Source organism: Poecilia reticulata, chromosome 10 (assembly GCF_904066995.2).
Source record: "Poecilia reticulata chromosome 10, P_reticulata-male-v2, whole genome shotgun sequence".
In the NCBI taxonomy this organism is placed as follows: Eukaryota; Metazoa; Chordata; class Actinopteri; order Cyprinodontiformes; family Poeciliidae; genus Poecilia; species Poecilia reticulata.
The window spans coordinates 4,235,434-4,255,808 of NC_088839.1; the positions used below are offsets into that span (position 1 = coordinate 4,235,434).

A 20,375-nucleotide genomic window follows, 5' to 3' on the forward strand; every position below is an offset into this window, starting at 1 on the left:
ATAACATCATAATGAACGAGACAAAGTGTGGGAAGTTCATAAATGAGTCTCGAACTTCTAAATTAAAGAAACAGGAAGTGCTTTTATTTTATTGTTTCAGCTAGGTGTGTCTTAGTAGTGTTACGGCAAGTGATTATTATTGTCATTATTATGAAGCTACAGCTAACATGAACAGATTTCTATGAGCCATTAACAGACATCAGCAGTTTTCCAGAGATGTGAATGTTTATTATTATTATTTTAATTTCTTCAGAATATTACAAAGATGTCATCAGTTGCAGATTCTGACACAGGGTCACTTCATTACAAAAAACCTCACCTCAAACGAAGAAAGATTCTCCCTAACTATGCTACAATCCTGCTTAAGCAGACAGAGACCCTATCACTGATTAAATTCAGTGGGGAAGTCAGAGAAACAGTGGTGAAAATTCTTTAACATTCACCACCTTAGCTCTCATCTTCAACTCATTCGGATGGATGATTATCGAATTTAATCCAGGTCAAGTTCTTTATTACAGCAACTCAGACGTTTTGTTTAGTGCAAGAAACTGAGCTGCCAATAAATGGATGTAATACAAACTACACAAATAAAATGAACATATAAACAATTACCAGAGGGCTTTTTCCCCCTTTTTCTTTTCTGTAACAGCAACAATCTATGTAGAAGGCATACATTCAACCACACCAGTTTCACTACAAAATTATTTGATTTTACATTAAAAAGAATTACAAATATTTTGTACAAAGCACATAAAATATTTTAAAAACTACACATGCATAACTGCCATTAAATGTAGATTTTGCCTTTGCTAAAGAAATGTACTGTTATGGGATGTCGTTTGTAAAGTTTGGTAAAGAATTAACAACAATAACTTTACCTATTTTAGCCAACCATATGAAGCATTTTTTTCAAAGTCATATTTTTACTATGTTGTTAATTTGTTTATACGTGTCAAATGATATATTTAATTAGCAAGCTAAATGTTTACTTGTAAATCAATTTTTTAGTTAGCCATGTAAATGTTTTATTTGAAGTAACATGTTTAGCTGAACATTTAATTAGCAGCAACATATGCAAACTAAATATTTAGTTTGCAGCTAGCTATTTATCACTAGGCTAATTATTTAATTAGAAAGCCAAATTTGTAGTTAGCAAGGTAAATACTTTGCTTGAAGCTAAATACTTAGTTTGAAGCTAAATATCTAGCTTGAAACTGAATGTTTATAAAATAATAAATAACATAGTGAAAATATGAGTTTGAAAAACAAACCCCAATTTCTTTTCTGTTATGACAGGCTAAATAATCCAAATTATTGCTATTATTCTTTGACTGTGTAACTTTACAAACGCCATTCCATAAATATTAACTTTTCTATTTGGATATTCTGTTAACTGTATTTTAAACACTGATCCACATAATAATGTCACCTGTTAAAGGGTGTGCATATACTGACTTTCAAACAGGTCCATCGCAGAGAAACCTATGTAGTGTCTGTGTTGCATTCTCAATTTTGCCAGTGAGAACACCACTAGTGTCTGCTGAGGCATGAACCATTGCTGATTGGCTCAAAATAAGTCACTATTTCCTGTGAAGCTCAACCGTCCCACATGGAGCTTGTTGGCGGAGGAGGGGGAGCCCGACACTGAAACCACACAAGGACAGTCAAAGTATTGGTCCTCACATCTTCTGTCAGCTCAAACTTGAATAAATAATTGTCTTATTGCTAAGATAGGTGTAAGATGACACATACTGGTCTTAATCGATCGCTGGGGAACTCTAGAGGAGTGGGGCCTCTAGCGTCAGCCTCTGTTGTGCCAAAAGACACACAATGGATTTAGCTGGCACTGCTAATATGTCATGTTCCAGAGGAAAAACTGCATCTTACCAGCAACCCTTGACTCTTCTATGTGAACAGACTGCTGTTTGTCCTCCACACCAGCAGGAGGAGTAGCAATAATGTTTGCGCAGTCACCAGCAGAAGCTGAGGGAATTGGGATGGGGGGTGAGCAGGGATGTATAGCTGCAATATGGAGAGGCTAGACAGAAAAAAAACATGAGAAAAAGGAGAATCCTGGAGTCATTTTTCCATCAAAATCCTGCAGGGCTCCTGCTCACCTCCTTCTCCTCTTCCTCCCCCTCCTCTTCTTCTTCTTCTTCATGCAGGAGCTCCACCAGCAATGATGGGAAAACACCGATTCGCCCATCTAGTTCTCCTTCCCAAAAACCATCATCTACCTAAAAAAAAAAACACGTTAGAATGGTTTCATTCAGAGGCTCCTTCAGAGCTACTGCAACGTGGACCACTACAGGAGATCCTTCCTGTTCACAGTCATCAGTATCTACAATAACTCTTTGAATAAAACTGGGTCATATGAGTTAAAACAGCATTCATTTCCCTGCCTACTCACCTCTCCGTGTAGACAGCGTATGAGACGAATTAGCGCCCCCTCCTGGAAGGAAAGCTCTTCTGCACTTTGAGCTTGGTAGGAGTACAGAGCTTTGACAACACCTAGAACAAATGGAAACAGATTTTAGTCCCATGTTGTTCAGTATAACTAGGGGTGAAAGTAAGGGGGTACGGCAGGGTACTGCGTATCCCTTAAAGATTTAGAGGGGTTACGCAGTACCTGCAAGAGAAAAGAGCGGCTGTGTGCTGTAAAAAATCAGTGTTCACTGTGCAGCCGCGAGTGCGCCCACTAATTAGCCGTGACTGATTCGTTTTTCAAGAACAATCTAAAACACGACTTAATCAGTTAATAAATAACTTTTTTCCCGTTTCATGTTGTTTCTGAACTGTTCGTGCTTTGCTAGAGCAGGGCTGCAACATGTCGATCGCGGAAGGTTTTGAGTCGATCTCGGCTTTAGGTGACAAACTGAACGCAGCCAGGAGGCTGAGACCAGCACGTCCTCCTCTGGCTCCTTATCAAAACGTTCGTAATTTTATTAAAGAACAACAACAAAAAAAATCAACAAAACGTGTTCAAATTAATAATCCAAAACAATAATAATCTCAGAGATTAATGTTTCAACAAGGTGTTGCGCAATTCTGTGCGTTTCGGTTCCATGGCAAAATAACTAGCAGAGAAGAGTTTAAGATTAACTAATCAACCACCTCTGTGTTCATGAGAGGCTTATTAATGATCGCAAAATAAATATCGCAAACCTAATATCGTAACGGACTGAATGTTTTTAATGTTATCTGTTCTCGGCTCGAGGAGCGCAGGAGGTTGCCATGGCAACGGGTGTGCTTAAATGACAGAGAGACGGAGAGTAAATGCGTTTAGAGTTGATCACCTGTTCGGGTTGTTTTACCTTTGCTGTGGTGCAAAGGTAAAACAACCCTGTGTTGTGTTTCTGAACACAACACAGCCGTTGTGTTCAGAAACTACAGCCGCTGTAGTTTCTGAACATTCAATAAACGACATACCTTGTTAATTACCTTGTTCTTTGTGACGTCATTTACAACAAACATCAAACATGGTAAATATGTTTTATTAAGTATTTAACAAATAAGTGGCTTCTACCGCGATAATTATCTGAAATTAAATTAATTGTCTAATATAAAAAATAGTTTGGTGCTGTCGGGCTCCAAACTATTTTAAGACTAGTTAAGTCTAGTCTTAAAATAGTTAAGTTAACTAGTTAAGTCTGAGAGGCTTTTCCTTTATTTAGGCTTCTTATTTAGTGGAAATATTGATGTTGATGAGACTTAATGATAACCTCTTTCAACCTTTATAGCTCCACTGTTGAAAATGAGGCTCTAAAATACACAAATGACATTGAAATAAAATCCAGTCCAACATCTGGTTTGATTCCTCTGGAACCTGTTGGAGGAAAAATATCCCAACTTCAGAAGATGAGCTTTAACTTAACAGAGCTCTGTGGTTCCTCCTATCAGTATGAGAGTCAGGGTGAGGAGGCACCATGTTAGGAAGAGAAGTGGAAGCTGCAGGATCTTCAGAACAAACAGGTCATGATGCTGGGCTACTGATTATCCCTCTGTCTGGATACAGGATCAATATAACCAGTTTAAAAGCTAAAATGAACAGTTATATGCCAGACATGGAAATCTGGGATGCACTCCATGCCATGATGTTCAGGAAAAAAAAAAAAAAAATTATATATATATATATATATATATATATATATATATATTTTTTTTTTTTTTTTGTGTCATAGATGTCAGGAAAACCTACTAATGGCTGGAGAAAGCTGGACTCAAGGACAGCACAGAGGCACTATCCTGGCTGCCCAGGAACAGGCCCTAAACACCAGAGCAATAGAGGCTCAGATCTACCACACCAGACAAGACCCACGGTGTAGGTTGTGCAAGGAGGCCCCTGAGACAGTCCAGCACATAATAGCAGGGTGCAAGACGCTGGCAGGGAAAGCGTACATGGAACGACATAACCAAGTGGTGGGCATAGTGTACAGGAACATCTGTGCAGAATATGGACTGGAAGCCCCGAGATCAAAGTGGGGAACACCCCCAAAAGTGGTGGAGAATGACCGAGCTAAGATCCTGTGGGACTTCCAGATCCAGACAGACAAGATGGTAATGGCGAACCAACCGGACATTGTGGTGGTGGATAAAGAACAGAGGAAAGCCGTTGTGGTGGATGTAGCAATACCAAGTGACTACAACATCAGGAAAAAGGAGCATGAGAAATTGGAGAAATACCAGGGCCTCAGGGAGGAACTGGAAAAGACCTGGAAGGTGAAGACCACAGTGGTGCCTGTGGTCATCGGGGCCCTCGGGGCAGTCACCCCCAAACTGGAGCAGTGGCTCAAACAGATCCCAGGAACAACATCAGACATCTCAGTCCAGAAATGTGCAGTTCTAGGCACAGCCAAGATACTGCGCAGAACCCTCAAGCTCCCAGGCCTCTGGTAGAGCTCAGAGGACCCGAGCTCAGAGGATAAAACAGACCACCCGCGGAGGGTGAGAAGGGAATTTTTTTTTAATATATATATATATTTTTTGTCATAGTACCCCCAAGAATTTAAAACTACTTTCACCCCTGAATATAACGATCAAGAACATGATCAATTTACACACTTTACAAACGCCAATCCATAACAAATAACTTTTCTATTTGAATATTCTGTAAATTGCAATTTAAAAGCTGACCCTCGTAACATTTGGCTCACGACCTTTGCCCAACTCAGAGCGAACTATCAGGAAAATCACCCAGCAGGTTGGAACAGCATCAGACTGTCAGTCTATTACTGTACAGCGTAATTTTACCTGGACAACAAAGTCTTGGTTGAAACAAAACTGATAAAAGTGGATGAAGGGGGGGAGTCCTTTTTTTTCACAGTTTGCTCTCAAATGTTAATGTTACATTAATAGCAGTAATTAGGGCTGTAATGTTACACAAGAATCCCACTTCAGTAACTTTTCTGTATGTTTTAATAATAAAAGCAAGGAAATATTTAAGATTTTTACTTCTGTCACCAGTAAAGTTGTGAAATTAATTATGGTTTTATGACTGACTGTGACATGCCAACATTAGCCCAACCATAAAGCATCCCTACAGCAGGATCACTTTACTGACCGGTGGCCCTTGCTCTCTCTTTTATTCCTGAGGAGGAGCTGGAGCTGAAGGAGCTGTCCAGCTGAGCAGCGTACTCTGCTGGTAGACACTGGAACTGCACATAGCGCTCAGGAACATACCCCATCTGACCACAGGAGTTACACACCTGGGAAGTGACATTAGCAGATACGTGCATTTATAGCCCGCAGCCCAGTTTTTTTTCTATATTATATTGATATGAATGTATAAATTGCTGTTTTACCTTCAGCCAGTCCTCCATATCTCCGTCTTCAACCACATGAAGCTCCTCCCCCTCTGTGACCGACAGTTCATCTGATTGGCTCGCCTTCATGAGAAAAACCGGTTGGCAATAATGTTTTTTGTTTTTTTTTTGAGAAAAAAACATAACGTCTTCAATACACCAAACCAAGAATCTCTGCAGATTATGCTGAGATATTCCTGTCCCAGTTTGTCTTGTGTACATTATGTCCAGTCAGATGTTTGTTTAAAAAAAAATTCTATTAAAAAATATATATAATGAGCTAAAAACATTTAATAACAGATTTCGGATCTGTTAAATGAGTTGAAGCATTTACAGAAAGATGATTTCTTAGTATCAGTAAGAATAGCACATTATATTAAGTTGATTTTTTTCAAACATCATATTTTCAAAAGTAAAGTTCTGTAGCAGCAGCTGTCCTGGTTAGACATTTACATATCTTACAATAAGATGTAAAGCTTTTACGTTTTGGAGTAACATCTGTGTGAAATACCTCCGTTAAAGTGTGGTCAGTGCTGGTCTGGTGCTGCCCACCTGATAGCTGTAGACAACTCTGCAGGCTGCAGGATACACACACACTCTAGAGGCCGAAACTGGGTCTGCAAATATGTCTCCATTCTCATCGTCATAGTCCTGAAAGTCAGTCAGCTCAAACTCATCCTCCTAAAAAACAGGAACACAGTTGATCAGAGAGAGGAGGGTCAGGTCCACTCTGTGGACATTCTGCTGCCTCTGCATTGATGGGTCTGATGGTAAACGACGTCCGCTCTGATTGGCTCTGTGTGTGACATCATCAAACAGAGACCAAAGAAATTCCAGAAGAGAGCAGGAACAAAGAACTGTGAAAGGACAGGGATAAATTTGTTAAACTGAAGGAACAACGCTGAAAAAAGACACAATTATGGTTATGTATTTTCATCAACATGCCTGAGACATTATGCTGAAACTGAAGCTATGATGGAAGTTGCTAAAATCTTAAGAAAAAACCCTGCTTTAGACTGTTTGAGACAAAACCCATTTAGAACTTGCTATGTGTGCCTTGGGGTTCCTGGAGGAGCTGGAAGAAGTGGCTGGGAAGAGGGAAGTCTGGGCCTCCCTTCTGAAGCTGCTGCCCCCATGACCCGACCCCGGATAAAGCAGAAGAAAATGGATGGATGGATGGATGGATGGATGGATGGATGGATGGATGGATGGATGGATGGATGGATGGATGGATGGATGGATGGATGGATGGATGGATGGATGGATGGATGGATGGATGGATGGATGGATGGATGGATGGATGGATGGATGGATGGATGGATGGATGGATGGATGGATGGATGGATGGATGCGTTTCCAGTCTTTAATCTGACTATAACGACCACATGCTCGTGGTCATTTAAGGTGATGTCTCTTCATACATGGAAGAGACATACTTTGACTTTCTCTCCCTCTTCACGGGAAAAAGAGAAAGTTGGAAAGTTCAGCTAAGTTAGGGATCTTAACAACAGTAATTACCGCAGCGATTTAAAGGAGGAACGGGGGCTTTAAAAGCTCTGATGTAATGCAGGAAAATCTCAAAGAAAAAAACCCTGGAACTTTTCAACCAGTTCACTGATGTTCTTAAAACAGATTAACATATTTACTGAGGGAGTCTATGTCAAAGGGGCAGTATTATATATTTTCCAGGCTCATAGTGCCATTTTATAGCACAATCAAGTAACTATGTTACCTTCAGTTGTTATAAAAATGGTATGTATACCATATATGACTTAAAAGAAATTTGGCTTTATAATTAAATGTTTTGAATTTGGGCCTCTCTCTTTAAGAAGCTCCTGCTCTTCCTTAAATTTCAGGAAGTCATCTCAACATGACTCCATCCATCCATCCATCCATCCATCCATCCATCCATCCATCCATTTTCTTACACCCTTGTCCCTTAGTGGGGTCAGGAGGGTTGCTGGTGCCTATCTCCAGCTAACGTTCCAGGCGAGAGGCAGGGTTCACCCTGGACAGGTCGCCAGTCTGTCACAGGGCAACACAGAGACACACAGGACAAACAATCATGCACACACTCACACCTAGGGGCAATGTGGAGAAGCCAATTAACCTGACAGTCATGTTTTTGGATCGTGGGAGGAAACCGGAGAACCCGGAGAAAACCCACGCATGCACAGGGAGAACATGCAAACTTCACGCAGAAAAACCGGGGCCAGGAATCGAACCCAGAACCTTCTTGCTGCAAGGCAACAGCTATACCAACTGCGCCACTGTGCAGCCCATGACTCCACCATTAGCCCTTTAATGTTTTTACCAGCGTTGCACTGAGAAAGGAGGAGCTACAATTCAAAAGGCAGAGCTAGGTCTATCCAGGCCTTTTGCATAGCTGAATGGTTGCCATGGAGATTAGATAATTGATCAAACATGCATGAAATAATCAAAGCAACACCTGATGAAGGGATAACAGTTTTACATGATGTAAAGCTCAAAAGAGTCGAGTTTACATAATACTGCCCCTTTTCTGGTGCAGAACAAACTGAGCCTCCTGCAGATGGTGTGTGTGTTCTTGTGTGTGTGACCTTACTGAAAACTCCTCTGTGGACCTCCTCTGTTCGCTGAGACGCCGCTCTGTCTCCAGCTCCTCCTCCGCCTGGTTCATGGCACTGTGGAGCCACTGTTGGGTCCCAGTGATGCTGAGGGCCAGAAGAGCCAGGCGAGCCTCTGCCTTCACCCTGCTGAGCTGAGAAACCGACACATACCAACACGGGCCAGCCCCAATCAGGACATCACAGCCCATCAAGTTCCAGTTTAAGTTTATTTGTAGAGAACATTTCAGTAACGACGCAGCTCAAAGTACTTTACATCATAAAAACATCACCAATTTTGAAACAAGAAATAATCATTACATTTTGTCAAAAGCAACCATCAAATACATTGATCAATGTTCCAGTTATTATGAATCTAATGCAGCTCTGAACAGCTGGGTTTTCAGTCTAGATTTAAAGGAACTCAGTATTTCAGCTGTTTTTCAGTTTTCTGGAAGTTTGTTCCAGATTTTGGTGCATAGAAGCTGAATGCTGCTTCTCCATGTTCGGTTCTGGATGCAGAGCAGAACCAGAACCAGAAGACCTGAAATGTCTGGAAGATTGATACAACAACAGCAGATCTTTCATGTATTGTGGTGCTAAGCCATTCAGTGATTTATAAACTAACATCAGTATTTTAAAGTCTATTCTCTCAGTGAACTGAGTGACTAAACACCAGTCACCAGTTCTGACTGGTGACTGGTGCAGCAGCATTCTGGATCAGCTGCAGCTGGAAGATTGATGTTTTAGTCAGACCTGTGAAGACACTGCTGCAGTAATAAGTGCAACTAAAGATAAACACATGAAGGACTTTCTCTAATGCTGAGACATCAGTCCTTTCATCCTGGAAATGTTCTTCAGGTGATAGAAGGCAGGCTTTGTAACTATCTTTATGTCTTTATGTGGCTCTGAAGGTTCAGGTCAGAGTTCATCACTACACCCAGATTTTCACACACTGTCTTTGCTGTGCGTCGTGCTCAGATCCTTCAACTAAAACGAACAAGGTCCAATAATGTTGATCAATACTTTAATTGATTTCTGAATGTCAGAATTTCTGATCAGCTTTGTGATTGTTACTAACAGTCATACTATGAGACACAGAGAGGTGGACCAGAAGGACTTAAAGTCAATGTGTTTATCTCACACCAACCTTTGCTTTCCTGACAGTCTCCTGAACCTCTGCGATCTTCTGGTCCACATTGAGCCCTGTCTCCCCTGACAACAGCTTCCTTCGACTCTCCAGCATATCCAGAGCCTGGCAAAGAAAACCAGACTAAACTGTCTACACAAGAAGCGGCAAGAAAATCTCTTCACATTTGTGTGTATTACTGATGCTGGAACCTGAATATTCAGTGTTTATTGGTTTCAATTCTTTGAAGAAATGAAACAGATTTGTTCAGCTGGTCAGAGAAGATGGGAGGATGGATGGAGGTAAATACAGGACAAGAGACCCTAAGATAGGTCAATAGAGACTGGGATGAATGTTCACCTTCAAGCAGGATAAAAACCCTACATCCATCTTACATCCTTAATAGATCAAACCATATTAAGGAGACCTACTCAAAGTCCAGACCTATTTCCAATTAGCAATCTGTAACCTGAAATCCAGTGTTCCTAGATGCTCTATATTAAATCTGACTGAGCTTTTCAGGACAACATATCGGTTTGTAGATCTGAAAAATGTGAAATGATCGTAGACCTAAAGACTTGCAGTTATACTGTAGTTGTGGTAAAAAGTGCTTATGCAACGTATTGTTTCAGGAATACAAATGTATGCCACACTTTTCTGGTCAACATTTGTTATATGTTTTTAGAAAAAAAAGCATGCTTCCCAATTCTGCACTACTTTGTGGAGTCTAATAAACTTTGAATAAAATGCATCAAAGTTTGTGGTCAGAATGACACAAAATAAGGAAAAGATCGGGGGTATGAATACTTTTTAAAAACACAACAGTGTTTTTTAAAAAGGCATTCAAACTGATAATAAGTAAAGCATAGTTTCAACGCCTTACATTCTGCACAGTGTAAACATAAAGGTTGTAAATGCTAACAGCTGATGGTTTCATCCAGGACATGTTACTGTGGAATATCATCTCTGGTGCCCAGGTATTAAGCTGTTAGCATGCGATGATGGTCATACAGCTACAGCCTTCAGTCAGAGATCCACAGCATCACCATCCACAGCAACTCTTTGAAGAAACTTAGATCATATTTTGGAATTGAATTGAAATTGTCTCCCTTTGGATTGTTTCAGTTGTGCAGTATTTCTTCAGATGTTAGAACAACAAGTTGACTTTTATGGCATATATGCAACTTTTTAATAAAGTGAGCACATATTCAGCCATATATTTGCAGTTGGACCAGTTGAGAAGACAAAGATAGAGCAATTTTTAACTCCAGAAGAAAAGGGTTACAATGATAACCCTTTTAGATACAGCCAATAAAAAAAATCTAAATAAGGGAAAAGTTAAAGGTCAAGCGCAGAGTTGTGGCTCTGTGTTCTGCTCACCCTTTCTCCATGAGTGGCAATCTTGTAGTCCTTGGCAGCCTTGGCTGCCCATTTCTTGGCCTCCTTCACCAAGCAGCTCTCTCCCTCAGAGTCCTGCATGTCCTTCAGTGTGGTCGTCTGTGTGAAAAACAAACTCAAATCATTTTTCCTGAGTCCTGCAGGGCCAGAGGAACATCAGCTGTTTGTGTGTTGCTGACTAGCTTCGCCTTCAAACAGCTACATGTTTTTTATTATACCAATGTGTCTTCCTGTCTTTTTGGTTTTCTGTTGTGATAATTTTTGTTCGTAAGGTGTGGCCATACACAGTTAATTTCCTGTGGTTTGTTGCTGTCATTAATGTTAATATGCCCTTTGTTTTAAGAACCTTACTTATCTCTTGTGTATTTTTCTCTCTCTGAGTTGTCTGGACAAGTCAGTTTCTCCTGCTCAGTTTTCTCCCACAGCTGTTCAACATTCCTCAGGTTAACGCCAAGACACGGCTCCTCTACAGACCACTGGAATTGTGAGATTAAGTATTCACATGAGTATGCACTGGAAATCCTGCCAGCACAAACACAAGCTGGTCCAGCAGTAAAACTTGACCTTCTGAATTTCAAAGTTCTCATACTCAACAAATTGCTGTGCAGTTCAGACCAAAACAGACATCAGATCAGTCATCAGGTCCCATTAACTTCACCGTTTTCTAACTGCTGCATACATCATCCAAGACGAGTTTCCATCTGATTGGAGACAAATCGGATCCAGTGTGTCTTGGTCTTTAGGCTCCTTTGTCACTGATCACATCTCTGTATCTAAGTTCCCCGATTTTCATTGGTCATTGCTGGACAGTATAAGACTCTCAGTCAAGTTCTTAAGTGCCTCTGTGTTCTTGTGTTCGCTCTAATATAAGTTTGTTCAGTTCTCTTGTTAAATTCTGTTTCACTGGACCATATGGTCCCTGTACGCTGTCTTTGACAGAAGGAACCCCCTTTTTTTGTACAGCTGAATTCTGTTTTCAGTCAGTTTGAAATCAAATCCAACTGAGATGATGTGCTTTGACCTTAAAAAGGCTGTCAATGCTCAAAACCTGTCAGAATGGCTGAATTAAAACAAGTCTGCAAGTAAGAGTGCACCAAAATTCCTCCACAGCAAAGTAAGCAGCTCACTGAGCAATACCAGGGGTGACACAACTAGTTACTAGGTCACTACGTTACCTTTCCTCATTGAGCCACGTTGGTTTGGATACCTTTTGTTAGTAAATCATCACTTGTAAACTGATTTTAGTATTTACTTTGTATGATATTTAAGTTTGTTTCATAATCTTAAGCTTTTCACTGCCAAACAAAAAAAAATCTACAAGAAAGCAAAACTTCTTTCACAACTTCACCAAATCAATGAATGAAGAAGGACACAAAGCGCAGGCACACACCACGTCCCGCAGAGCAGGCTGGAAGATAAAATCTGATGTTCTTGTGAAGGAAATGGATTCCTGCAAAAACTGCTGAACATTCCTCTCTCTGGTCACCTGAAAACAAATAGTGTGCATCAAATTAAATGTTCACTGATCATCTGAAAAACATTCATCCTGCCTCACATATAATTCAGGGTTTCAGATTCTTTGATTTTGACTCCAGATGTTCAGAGAGTGACAAATTCCTCTGCTTCAGTGATGTGGTGGTGGATTTCTCTCTGGAAACATCTCTCCTTTAAGCGCTCCAGCACCATATTTATTTTGGCCTTTTCACTGTTTGGCCCGACTTTGTCTTATTTACACAAGCGACCTTGTCTTTCCCTTATTTGGCTGCTCCTGCTCGGCTCTCTCTCCTCTCTGTGAGCCTTTTATTTTTCTGCTGCTGCATGGGAATGAGGAATGTCTCATTTCTGGTCTCAGACAACATTCTGGCATGTTCCACCTGGAAAGCCCCACACTGAAGAAGTGGAAAGGCTTTAGTTTAGCAATCCTATCACTTTTTCTAATAACCCAAGCTAAAATATAGATAAAAATATTAATAAATACCATTATAATATGCAATGTTCTATTAAATTCCTTTGTTCTTTATTTCAGTGATCCTTTGTTAAATGTGCAGTATTATGTAAAATCAACTTTTAACATCATGCTATGATGTTATTCCCTCATCAAAACATGCATTGCATGTTTGAGAAATCCTTTAATCTCCATGGCAACCATTCAGTTGCGTTAAACAGCTGGGTGGACCTGGTGCAGCCTTCAAGCATGAAACCCCTCCTCCAAACTGCAGTTTCCAAGCTTTCACCACACAGAGCAGCCCTCCCCTTCATATCCCCCAATCACCTCCTTCAGTCTAGCCAGCAGCAAATAGGGGAATTGTGCATGCTAAGCTCATTATATGAGCCATTTCTCAGTGCAACGCTGATACAAATGTTGTTAAAGGCTTAATAAAGGAACCATGTTGTGATGACTTCCTGAAGGTGGAGCTTAAGGAAGAGCAGGAGCTTTCAAGCTCCTGCTCTTCCTTTTAGGCCAGAGTCACGGGTCTAATTTCATATCATTAAATTACAAAGTCAATTTTCTTTTAAGTCATATTTGATATCTACAACATTTTTATAACAACTGAAGGTAACATAGTTACTTGATTGTGCTATAAGGTGGCATTATGTAGCTCAAAAACACACAATACTGCCCCTTTCATAGCACTCAAATAAAATTCTGAGCCATATTTGACCCCAGAGAATATCCCTCTTTTTATCTTCTTTTTAATATAGTTAAGATAAGATAAGATAAGATAAGATAAGATAAGATAAGATAAGATAAGATAAGATAAGATAAGATAAGATAAGATAAGATAAGATAAGATAAGATAAGATAAGATAAGATAAGATAAGATAAGATATGACTTTGACATCTGGCAGAAATCACCTACAGTGTAAAACAGTGTTTCTCAACCTTTTTTGGGCCAGCGCCCCCCTAGCCTTTATCCAGGTCCCTCACCGCCCCCCACCAAAGAATTTGCAGGTTACTTTGCACTGACTATTATTTTATTATTAATATTACTATCACTATTGTAGATGTTTTGATTTTTATGCTTGTTTCTGTATTTATCATCAAAAATAATTTCCCAGAGAACAAAAAAGTCATGGGAATAGAAATTATTTTCACAGGTGTCTAAGAAAAATGCAATGAACATTCAAGTTAAAATTGATAGGCCTAACAGCAGCCAGAGTGGAAAAAATATTCTTATTCTTTGCCATTTTCTAGTTGTTAAATATTCCACAAAATGACCAGATAAAAGATGTACAACATGCCAGTTTAAACGTTGAACTATTTGCAAAACGACTGAGCTCTGCAACTTTAAAACATGGATAGAACTGTAACTAATGTACATTAATCATAGCTCTTCTTCTCTTCAGTGTTTCTGTCAGTTTCTGGTGGTGCAGCTCTGTGCTGCCTACAGGAGAATGGGACATCAGAGTATCATTCATAAAATTTCACCCACATGGCATTTATTGTGCAAACCAGAGCTTTCAGTGGAAAAACAAAAGTTCCAGGTCCTTTTAATGCCACACAAATATGAGACAGAAACATTATTTATATCTTTATATAAACTATTGATTTATAGATTAATAGTTTTACTGGAAAGAAATTATAAACAACAAATTTGGTTCTTAATCAAATCCTAATGAGTCAAATTGAAAGTGTCATGGAGTCATCAGCCTCATGACATTAACACTGACACGAAAAATAATATTGAAGAAATAAATATATAAAATCTAATTAAAGGTAACATAGTTACTTGATTGTAACTATGTTACATAAATAAGTGATCAGTTCTTTACTGTTATGGTCTGTAAGATACATTTATTCTCAGTATTAGATGTGGTTTCAACAAACCCATGGCACTTCAACAATATTATTTTACCTTTTATCTGGAAATAGTGTCTGTTTATTCTTGCCATATAGTCATCTGTATTAATTATTGTTCGAAAGGTCTTGCCATACCAGTTTATTCCTCAGTATTTACTTTAGTTTCTTAGTTTATTCTTGCATTTTGTTCTTCATTCATTTCCATTTGATTAGTATTATCCTCTCTTGGTTGATTGCTATGTCCACTTTAGTTTCTTTCCTTAAGCTAGATTTATTTGATCATTTATTGACGCTCACCACCAGTAATCTCCACTCATCATCACCTGCTGCGTCGCCTAATTGTCATGATGTTTTTCACACATCATGTGTTTATTTTTTCAATGTTCAGCGTCGGATTCTCTGTTTTTATGCCATAATTCACATCTAGTTCGTCGCTCCGTTTTATGTCCCGCTTCTCCTGTTTCAGAGTTTTGCGCAATGTGCGCCTCGTTTTTTTTAACCCCCTAAGGTGCAGGGCGGTCGGAAAGCATATCGATGGGGAAAAGGCAGACTGACGTAAACCTTTTAAAACAACGGAAACAATTTCTGCATTCTGATTATTGAAATTTAAAAGTGCTGTGTTGTTCTATCACCCCCGTTTCATACCGGACCACTTACAGCACCGTGTTAACGCTATAAAATGAACGCTCTCTATTGTGGAATCACCCATGGAGGGATTTCTTGATTTCCTTATTTAAATGGGTTCATTTTTCAGAGGGATACACAGTGAGGGTATCGTGATTTTAGCTACCAGTAGCAGGAGAACGGAGCTGTGCCAAGAAGCTAACAGAAGCTAACAAACACTGAATAGAAGAAGAGCTGCCATCGATACAGTTGCAGCCAAGCATGTTTTAATGTTTCACAATACAGTTTTACCAAGTTGCTCAAAGTCTAAACTGGCATTGTTGTGCATTTAAGGTGTAAAGTTTACCTTCGACCAAACGCCCCCCAAAGGCATACCAGCGCCCCACTTTTGTAAAAATGTCCGCCAGCGCCCCCTGCCGTCCTCTGAATGCCCCCTGGGGGGCGGTACCGCCCACGTTGAGAACCGCTAAAACCATCTATGTATTTAACAATTGTAAATAGTAAAATTGGGCAAGAAAATGATGTGTAAATTGTAAAACAATTTAGAATTGTTGAATTGATATGAAAGCTGACTATTTTTTAGGTGAAAATAGTCTTTTGTAAGTCGTGATAAATGATAAATCAATTAATCGCAGGATAAATTAAACCTATCGACCTCATTTTGATTATCGGCTTTATCATCTCTTCCTGCATTGTTTTCTTTCTGTTGATGGCACTGAATGAAAAAAGGCTCAACTCCAGTGCTCTCCACTGACCCTCCCTTCCTGATTTCCTTAGTGTAATGTCCAGCGCACACTGCACGAGTTGTCAGCCGACTGTCGGCCTATTTTCAAAATTTGATCGTGCCGTGTGGTGTCCAGCCACCTGGGCATAAAATATTGGCTACAAGTCCAGTTAACTAATTTTAAAATCAGGCATTAATCAATACTTTATTAGAATCTACCTGTGATGCATGTGGCTAGAGTCAGTCCTCCCCTTGTCATTTCTATATTCTTTGCACGAAATGTTTAATAAATATTAACGTTGTTTCCACATATCTCCAATGTCCGCTGGATTTTGGGTTGCGCCGTGTCAGCTTCGTAATTTTCCCTCAGAAAGCACGGAGGAGAATCCTCGCTTTCTGATTGGCTACCTGTCACACATTCAGCGTCCCAGTCGGGGAAAGCCCCTCATTTAGATCGGAGCTGCCACGACGATCTAAATCACACTGCAGGATGATCGGTTATGAAATCACCAGCGACAATTTTAGAACAAGCAATGTTCTAAGATTGTCGTAAGGGGAAAGCAAAAAATGGTGTAGTATGAACAGTAGTTCATACTACCGTATACTAGTTCATACTAGTAGTCGGATGTGCCCATCTTCTCTATTTAAATCTAGTGATTACTGAAGGGCAATATAGTATACAGACTTCATAATCTGGACTCTTTTGGTTGAATTTATGTTTTTTTGAATTTATGTTTAGTTTTTATTCAAGTACGTTTTTTTGTTAATGGAGACTGAGAATCAATTTTTTTTGTTTTTGGTTGTTTTGTTTATTTAGTTTATCAGTTCCAGTGTTATGTGTTCTTTTGAAAATAAAGCCTATGGCAAGGCATGCATTATTACGTCATTTCCGTCAGTGTCAATAGGTCTTGAAACAATATCATCGTTTATCGCAATAATTTTTTTTATCGTGACAGGCCTATTTGTACATTCATTTTACAGGTTGCTTTCATGTTCATTTTTGGGGAAAACAGTTTTTTTCCCCATAAGCCAAAACATTTTTTTTTTGTAAAACATCGACTCCAGAAGCATTTTTAGTCATATAATCAACAATGGCAATGGCCAATGCCAGAGTTTTACCATGTAATTTCCAGGTTTTGTGTGTGTGTGTGTGTGTGTGTGTGTGTGTGTGTGTGTGTGTGTGTGTGTGTGTGTGTGTGTGTGTGTGTGTGTGTGTGTGTGTGTGTGTGTGTGTGTGTGTGTGTGTGTGTGTGTGTGTGTGTGTGTGTGTGTGTACAAACCTTAGCAACACCATCCCATATCTTGCTGAACTGCTTGTGCGAGGCCAGACAGGTGTCCATTTCTGTCCCACACAGCAAGGTGAAGTGGTTCCTCAAATCGTCGTAAACGTCTCTGTCCATTTGCTGGTGAGGAAAGCAGAGGAAACCAGACACTTTTACTGTTGAACTGCAGTTTACGACAAGAAAAACTAGTCTCATCTTTTGTTGGTTATAATGAGATCAAATATGAGAAGCTCTCGCCTCCACTTGGTCAGTGTGTGAGTTTCTCACCTCCATTAGGAGAGGTAGGTCTTCAGTGTGGTAGTGCTGGTGATGCGAGTTGACGGCTGCAAGGGTCAGCAGATATTCATTACGAGCTTCATTCAAACGGTCTTCACACTCTTTCAGCCTGGCACTGAGCTGCAAAAACACACACACACACTCACACACACACGCGCACACACCCCCACACACACATACACACACACACACACACACACACACCCACACACACATATTTATAAGCGGAAATCATTAGGTTCACAAGCAAAACCAATTTACTGAGAAAACAGTTGAAACCAGACGTTCACATACAGAATAAAAGATAAAAATGTACATACATGTTTTTCTTTCTCTCTATCTTAAGTTAAATCAGACCAAGCTTAAGCAAATAGAAATATTTTAGTAAATCTAACTGACCTAAAACAAGAGAGTTCTGGTCTGATTTAAGTTCAGACAGTGAGAAAAAAGATGTCTTCCCTTTTTTTTGGTGTATGTAAACTTCTGGTTTCAACTGTAGATCCATCAGGTTCCCACAGACTAAATCAAATTGAATCAAACAACACATTTTGGACCCCAAAAATACAGACAAATTTGAAAAAAACAAACAAAAAAGAAACAGTTACAGCTTATTCATACCTTAGCAGTCATCTTATGTTGACCTGATTTGAAATGGAAAATCCCATGTTCACTCTTTCTAGTTCTGTAAGCAGGTAGAAATTAATACATATTACAAATGAGTAAAAAACAATATAAAAACTGCGTTTGGTCTTAGAGAGGGAAAACTTGCCATTATACCATTATCAATATTAGTAAATAGTCTCAAAACAACAATATTTTCATTTGTTGCAATCATTTATGGTACAATTTGATGTCCAGCAAAATGTGTTATTGTGACAGGCCTGACTGGTGCATTACACACATCATTACAAACATCACGGCCACACGGGAGCTTTTATGATGATAACAGCCCCTCAACTTTTTGGATTCCTATGTAAATATATTTGCAGCCAGTTGAGATAATATAAACCATACATGTGCATAATTTCCCCCCAGAAAATCTGCTTAGCCCGATGATAGGGACACTATGGCAGTCCACCACCATGTTTTTGTGTAAAAAAAAAAACATGGTAAAAAATGCTAAAAGTTAACAAAAATTTAGAGGGGCCCAAGCTGGCAGTAGCCAACGGGCAGATGCAGGAACAGCCCTCACGCCCAGTTCAATGTGTCAATTATGAACATGGCTTAATCTGTCTAGATGTGTGGCAAGTCCAGGCCGCTTCTTTGTTGTTGCAATAATCTATTTATTCCACTTTGATTGTCTTACTTCAGATTTTACAGAATGACACTGACTGACCAGGCCAAACCATCCAATAGTGCCAACAATAAACGACATTAAACACGGTCAACAGAAATTATGACCACCCCGGCTCACCTGCTTCCTCAAACATAATAAGCTAGCAGCCAGTACAGCTCCCATTCATACATTTTGTGACAGCCCCACCCACCTCGACACACCCACCACCCAAGTGTCAAAGGCGTGTGCTCACGTCACCTCAAAAATCATTCATTTCATTCATATGACTCTTACACCGTCTTTACTATCACCATTACTTGTAAAAAAAAAAAATAAAAAAAAAATAATCAATTTAAAATAAAACACTTAACCTGGTGGGGAGCCAAGTAAAGTCTGGTGGCCCGCCAGGCTTGTAATACACTCGAGGAAACCCTGATGTAGAAGATGTTTTACTGAAACTCTGACCTTGTCTGGGCGTCACCTGCTTTCTCTCTGGCTACACCAGCGATGTGACTCAGATGGTGGTAGTTCTTCTTGACCCTGTGCAGTTCTCGCAGTGCATCCACCACCTCACCCTGCACCCTCTGCAGCTGCTCCAGAACCTGCAATGTCCCGTCATTGTTTCTTAGGGGCTACTTCGCTCTGCTAAATGATCCACAGCATAAGGTTTGCATGCTGTCTCACTCGTTTCGCGCGGATCTCCTTGGTGTTGTGGATGCTTTTGGAGGCGTGTCCAAAAAGCCGGCGGTATTCTTCTGCAGCAGCGAGTCGAGAGGCGGCAGTCTGAGCTGTGGCGTCCACCAATGATCGCCACACACCAAACACACTCCTGAAAACACACACAGCAGTAACAATAACTTTCTCTTACACAATACAGTATAAACAATATACACACAGAAAGTCACTGAATCAGAACATTAATAAGGTAAGCCTCACTGTGGGACCAGAGGAAAGAGGCTTTGAGCTGCAAACTGGTGTACTTGAAAATTATCATGCATCATCCCTGCTTATATGGACATACAAGTAAAATATTAAATAAAGGATAAATTGTATTTACTGTTAAAATAATGTGTTCCCACATCTGTTCTGTGCAGACGTATTAAACAGAAAGACAACGGATTTCCTCTATATTACTTATTAATCTTTATGCCATAATCATGTTTGCATTAACCATGTTAATAATTTAGTCTTGTCTCCTAGGAGCCTGAACAATGGGAATAAAGTTTAAAAAGTAACTTTGTGATTCTGATAATTCGAAAACATTTTGTTCATTTTCACCTTGAAATATTTTGCTGAGTGAGACAGGACGGAGGTAGTCATAAAGTTTTTCTTACTTTTGTTGTTCATTGTGTAACAGATTCAGACACCAATTTAATGCATAGTTTACAACCACAACCATGTTTATCCTGTGTGGGGAAAATGACCCTCCATTTTGACTTGCATTACAATGTGTTATTCGTAACAAGACGGGATAAAA

At 39.7% G+C, this 20,375-nt stretch overlaps 1 protein-coding gene across 3 annotated transcripts in view; it reads right to left on the reverse strand.

Annotated features, from left to right (window-relative positions):
- Positions 1-206: 206 nt before the first annotated feature.
- LOC103470993 (F-BAR and double SH3 domains protein 1) overlaps positions 207-20,375 on the reverse strand; it is a 44,719-nt gene continuing 24,550 nt past the window's right edge. For 2 of the 3 annotated variants that reach the window (XM_081611379.1, XM_081611377.1), the window contains 17 exons: positions 19,583-19,727; positions 19,364-19,500; positions 18,241-18,304; positions 17,614-17,742; positions 17,344-17,466; positions 12,304-12,399; positions 10,896-11,012; positions 9,537-9,641; positions 8,386-8,541; positions 6,354-6,482; positions 5,802-5,885; positions 5,561-5,705; positions 2,411-2,511; positions 2,118-2,237; positions 1,888-2,038; positions 1,753-1,808; positions 207-1,644 (listed from right to left, as the gene is read on the reverse strand). In XM_081611379.1, coding sequence (XP_081467505.1) covers positions 1,597-1,644; positions 1,753-1,808; positions 1,888-2,038; positions 2,118-2,237; positions 2,411-2,511; positions 5,561-5,705; positions 5,802-5,885; positions 6,354-6,482; positions 8,386-8,541; positions 9,537-9,641; positions 10,896-11,012; positions 12,304-12,399; positions 17,344-17,466; positions 17,614-17,742; positions 18,241-18,304; positions 19,364-19,500; positions 19,583-19,727 — 1,906 coding nt within the window. In that variant the 3' untranslated portion in view covers positions 207-1,596. The remainder of the gene's footprint in view (positions 1,645-1,752; positions 1,809-1,887; positions 2,039-2,117; positions 2,238-2,410; positions 2,512-5,560; positions 5,706-5,801; positions 5,886-6,353; positions 6,483-8,385; positions 8,542-9,536; positions 9,642-10,895; positions 11,013-12,303; positions 12,400-17,343; positions 17,467-17,613; positions 17,743-18,240; positions 18,305-19,363; positions 19,501-19,582; positions 19,728-20,375) is intronic. The other variant, XM_081611380.1, reaches the window with a different exon arrangement.